The 4,408-nt window shown below is 56.6% G+C and overlaps 1 protein-coding gene across 1 annotated transcript in view; it reads right to left on the reverse strand.

Annotated features, from left to right (window-relative positions):
- MPPED1 (metallophosphoesterase domain containing 1) overlaps positions 1–2,557 on the reverse strand; it is a 60,747-nt gene extending 58,190 nt beyond the window's left edge. Inside the window, exon 1 of the mRNA XM_039863014.1 lies at positions 2,430–2,557. Coding sequence (XP_039718948.1) covers positions 2,430–2,557 — 128 coding nt within the window. The remainder of the gene's footprint in view (positions 1–2,429) is intronic.
- Between the last annotated feature and the right edge of the window lie 1,851 nt (positions 2,558–4,408).

The following is a 4,408-nucleotide window of genomic DNA, read 5'->3' on the forward strand; positions in this document are numbered from 1 at the left end:
TGGATGGATGAATGCATGGATGGATGGATACATGAATGCATGGATGCATGGATGGATGGATGAACAACCTGCAGTTGCTCATGGGTTAAATGAGAGAAATCACCCTCTTCCATTTGGTCACTCACTGCCCTTGCTCAGGACACAGCCCGTGTGGCTCCTGTTCAAGGCACCCTCTGTCCAGCTGGGTGTTTCTGCTGTCCTCAGATGCCCCCTTCTCCCAACCCTCTCCCAACTTGCTGTCCCCCACTCATCCTCTGGGTCTCAACCTAGAAGCTAGAGGGTCCTTCCTCAGCCCCTTGGCCCTCCTGTCCTGTGACTTCTGGTTTCCCTAGCTCTGCTCTGGGACCAGGGCTGCCAGGCCCAGGCGGGGCATCGTAAACGACGGCTTTGTGTGATACTACATGGTATTATGACATTATGCACTGTGTCCGGGGACCCTCTGTATGGACCTGCGCGTGGGTCCATCCATCCGTCCGTCCATCCATCCATGCATCCATCCATCCATCCACACAGACCCCACTGCTCTCTGCCTGAGGGCCTGGGGCTCTTCGCTTATTCCTTCTAGGACAGGAGTCCAGCCTGGCATCTGGGGACCTCAGGCATGGTCACTGTCAGGCCCGGAGGGTTAACCCCACCAAAAGAAGAGAAAGCCTGGCCTGGGAGGGCATCCCACCACCCCCACGGCAGCCCTGCTGGGCCTCCAGCCCCCGGAGGCTAAGGAGCAGCATGCCTGCACCCCAGGGCCTTGTGTCCTTCCAGAGTCCACCACTGTGACCCCAAAATGGAGACTGGAGGCAGCTTCCCAAGTAGAAACCTTCCAGAAAATAAAGTAGGTAGCTGCTGATGACGCCAGCCCCACAGCCCCCACAGAAACGGGCATTTTCCAGGGCAAGTGTGACAGGAAGAGGGGGTGCCCAGGCCCGGTGCCCACTCACCTTCCAGAGCCTATTCTCCCATGCATAGTGCCCCTGTGCCACCCTCTGCAACAGAGGATGGGTCTCAAGGGTACAACAAGGGATGAGTCCCAAAAGAACCGTACGGTAATGAGAGGCAGCACCCCGCCCACCCATGCCCAGGCCGGAAACCCTCACAGCTGCTTCTCTAAGTGGTCCAGGTGCCAGATTCTCATCTCCCCAAAGAGACAGCCGCTAGGACCCCGCCTGCCACTGCTCCCTAGAAATGGTGCTCGTGGCCCTGGAGGAAGTAGGGCCTGTGCTGTCACAGGAAGTCGGGGCTGCTCCAGACACAGCGGCACCCCCATCACACCTCTGACCTCCCTGTGCTGTCACTGGGGGGCCGTCCATCTCCTCCTCCTTAGGGGCTCATCAGTGGCCCAGACCCAGCACAGAGAAACCCCAAAGGGACCGAGAGAAGTTCCCGTGAGCAAACAAATGTCTGAACTCTTGGGCAGAGGCACGTTCATCCACAGACACCACAGTGAAGGGAGCTGACTGTGGAGCGAGAGCCCCAGGCCGGGTTGGGCAGCCTGAGCTCCCGGCCAGCTTGGGCACGCGTGTGGGCCACCTCACTTGTTTGGGCCTCCGTCTCCCCACCAGGCGAGCCTGCAGCGCAGGGATGAAGGAGGAGGGTCTTCCAGGAACGCTGGGAGCCGCCAGGGCGGGGCCAGGATTCATCCACCTCCACCCTGGGCCCCCGGCACCTCCCCTGACCCCAGAAGGGATCCAGGGAGAGGAAAGGTTCCCCCAGGCACACGGGGACCAAGCCCAGGACCAAGCTCTTGTCACAGCCTTGCCACCAGGGCACCCCAGTACCTTCCACCAGCCCCAAAGTACACGCGGCAGAGCCCCCCATTCCTTTTGGGAAGCATCTCTGCTTTTTCAACAGAAGTACCAGGAAGCGGAGGAGGCCACTGGACAAAAGAGAGGGGTGGAGGGAAGGCCGGACAGCCAGCCCAAGACCAGGGTCCCAATCTGCCCTAAGGCCTGTGGCAAGTCCCTTCCCCGCTTTAGGCCTCAGTCTCCCCATCCGTACCATGAAGAACGTGAATTAGACAAGGGGTCTCCAACCCAAACACCAAGCGGGGGCAGCTAGAACTCAGCCCCCAAGGGTGTCACCAGGATGTGTAGGCCTGGGGCTGCCAGAACTTTTGGGTTTGAAAAGCAAAGCCAGAAGTCTGGATTTTTATGTGTGATCCCCTCATTTTTAAATATTTGTAAAACATTCTCCAGGCCCAACGAAACAAGAGTCTGGGCCAGAATCAGCCCACAGGCCATCGCTCTGCAGCTGCTCACACGTCCCTGCCAACTCGCAGCCCTGGTGATCTTGGGCCTCCGGAACCGGTTCGGTCGACAAGTACGCAAAGGTGGGGCCCAAAAGCCCGGAGGCGCCCCAGCCCGTGAGCCCACCCGGGCACCGTCCCCACCCGCACCTCGCGTCCCCACCGGTCCCGCCACGAGCCAGCCACTTACATCTGCACGTGCGGAGGCTGGAAGCGGCCCTGGTTGATATTGTAGAAGGTGAAGGCCTGGGTGGGGTTGGAGCTGTACTCGTCCACCTCGATGATGAGCCGGCTGTGCTGGTGCCTCCGAGCGGCCATCACGTGTGTCTGAGAGAACGCCATGCCCAGGCCACAGGGCAGGAGGGCCAGGGCCTCTGCCTTCAGGACACCGGGATCCCACCTAGCGTGCCACATGGACCTCTGCTGGCCGCCCGGGCATCTCCCGCCACCGCCGCCACCGCCGCCACCGCCGCCCGGCCCTGTGCCAGACCTGCGAACAGACTGAGGAGACGGAGCAGAACCGTGCGACAGTTAATCTGTTTGGGATTTGCTTTATTTAATGTCAGATGAAGATTTAGAAAGAGGGAGAGGGAGGGGGGAGAGGGGAGAAAACACAGTCGCACAGCTCAAAAACTCATTACGGATCTTTCCAACTCAGCAGTTTGATGAATATACTTTGGTAAAAAGAAAAAGGAAAATGAGGGAGGGGATTAAAAAAAATAAAAAAATAAACAAAAAACCCACAGCGCTGAGGACGGATGCATGCCTGGGCCAAACGTTTCAACACTTAGACGTTTTATTTTTTATTTTTTTGCCTTCAACAAAATCCTCCTTGAGCCCACAGGGTGACCATGAGATGGGGCAGGACACTGGCTGATATTCTGCAAAGAGGCAAGGTGAGTTTCGCTTTTCAGAATTGGGGAATAGGAAAGATTCTCCCCCCAACCCCATCCCCTCCCCTCAGACCCCCAAACACACCCCCTCGCGCACGGCCCCACACCCACGCCCCTGCAAGCCCAAGCAGGTGGGGACGGCGCGGGCGCAAATTCCTTCCTCGACATCGGTTTCACCTAAAGATACGTGAGCAACGCCCTGAGAAGGGATTTTCCCAGACAGACTGCCAACCGCCAACCCCGCTCAGGGGGTGACCGGGTGGAAGAGGAAGTGGGGGGCAGCGATCTACCTTTAAAAACCCTTCCCGACGCCTCACAAAGATTTCAGGAACTCTGTCAAAGCCTGAATCCACTCAGAATCGCAGCTTGTGATGCTACCTTTTTTTTTTCCTTCTTTCATTGGAAAGTGGGGTTTGCATTCGTAGATACCGGACTGAAACGTCCCTTAGACTGATTCCAACTCAGCTACGTGAAATCCACCATCCTGCCCGGCACACTCACACGCCGGACACGCCGGACACGCCGGCCAACGCGTCCTTACGAAGACCATCTATTTTCGTCACTCTGTTCCATAATCGTTTCTTTAAACTGAGCAAATAAGAAATGCTAGACGATTTGTTTTGTTTTGTTTCTGTGTCTGGTCATTAAGACTCTCCGATGGTTCCGTTTGCACTGCATTTAACCATGGAGAAAATAACATAATTTAAACTACCCCGGACCGTCATATCCCTGTCACGCCAAATGAAGAAAAATCCCCTTTGCTCTCCGCGCACGGACGAAGAATCGGCCCAGTCAGAAAACAAATTGGATTAGGAAAATGACAAAAATTAGAGGCTGGAGAACATTTTAATTATGTGCGAAGGAGAAACGGATTATTAATTTTTTTTTAAATCGCGACGATCGCGCCCATACGAGGTGCAATAAATAGCCGCCTCCTTCTCCTCGCCCACCCAGCCCCGAAAACACATCCTGACCCCTAACACAGTCCCCACATCTCCTACTGAGAAGACAACAACGACAAAAAATACCTGCTTCTCCCCGCAGGACGCGCTTGCTTCTAAGTGAACGGGCATCCCCAGGGGACGGGGTGCAGCCAGCCTCTGAGATGGCAGGTCGGTTGTCCTGAGCCAGGACCCACAAACCTGCCTCCCTGTCTCTAAACCCTGGGGGAGGCCTTAGCAGCAGACTCCGTGGTCAGGGCTCCGACGGCCCAGACCTGAACAGGTGTTTGAGCTCTAGCAGTGTACTTCCTACTCTCTCTGAGCCTCAGTTTCCT

This window comes from Pteropus medius, unplaced genomic scaffold (genome assembly GCF_902729225.1).
Source record: "Pteropus medius unplaced genomic scaffold, Ma_sr-lr_union100, whole genome shotgun sequence".
NCBI lineage: Eukaryota > Metazoa > Chordata > Mammalia > Chiroptera > Pteropodidae > Pteropus > Pteropus medius.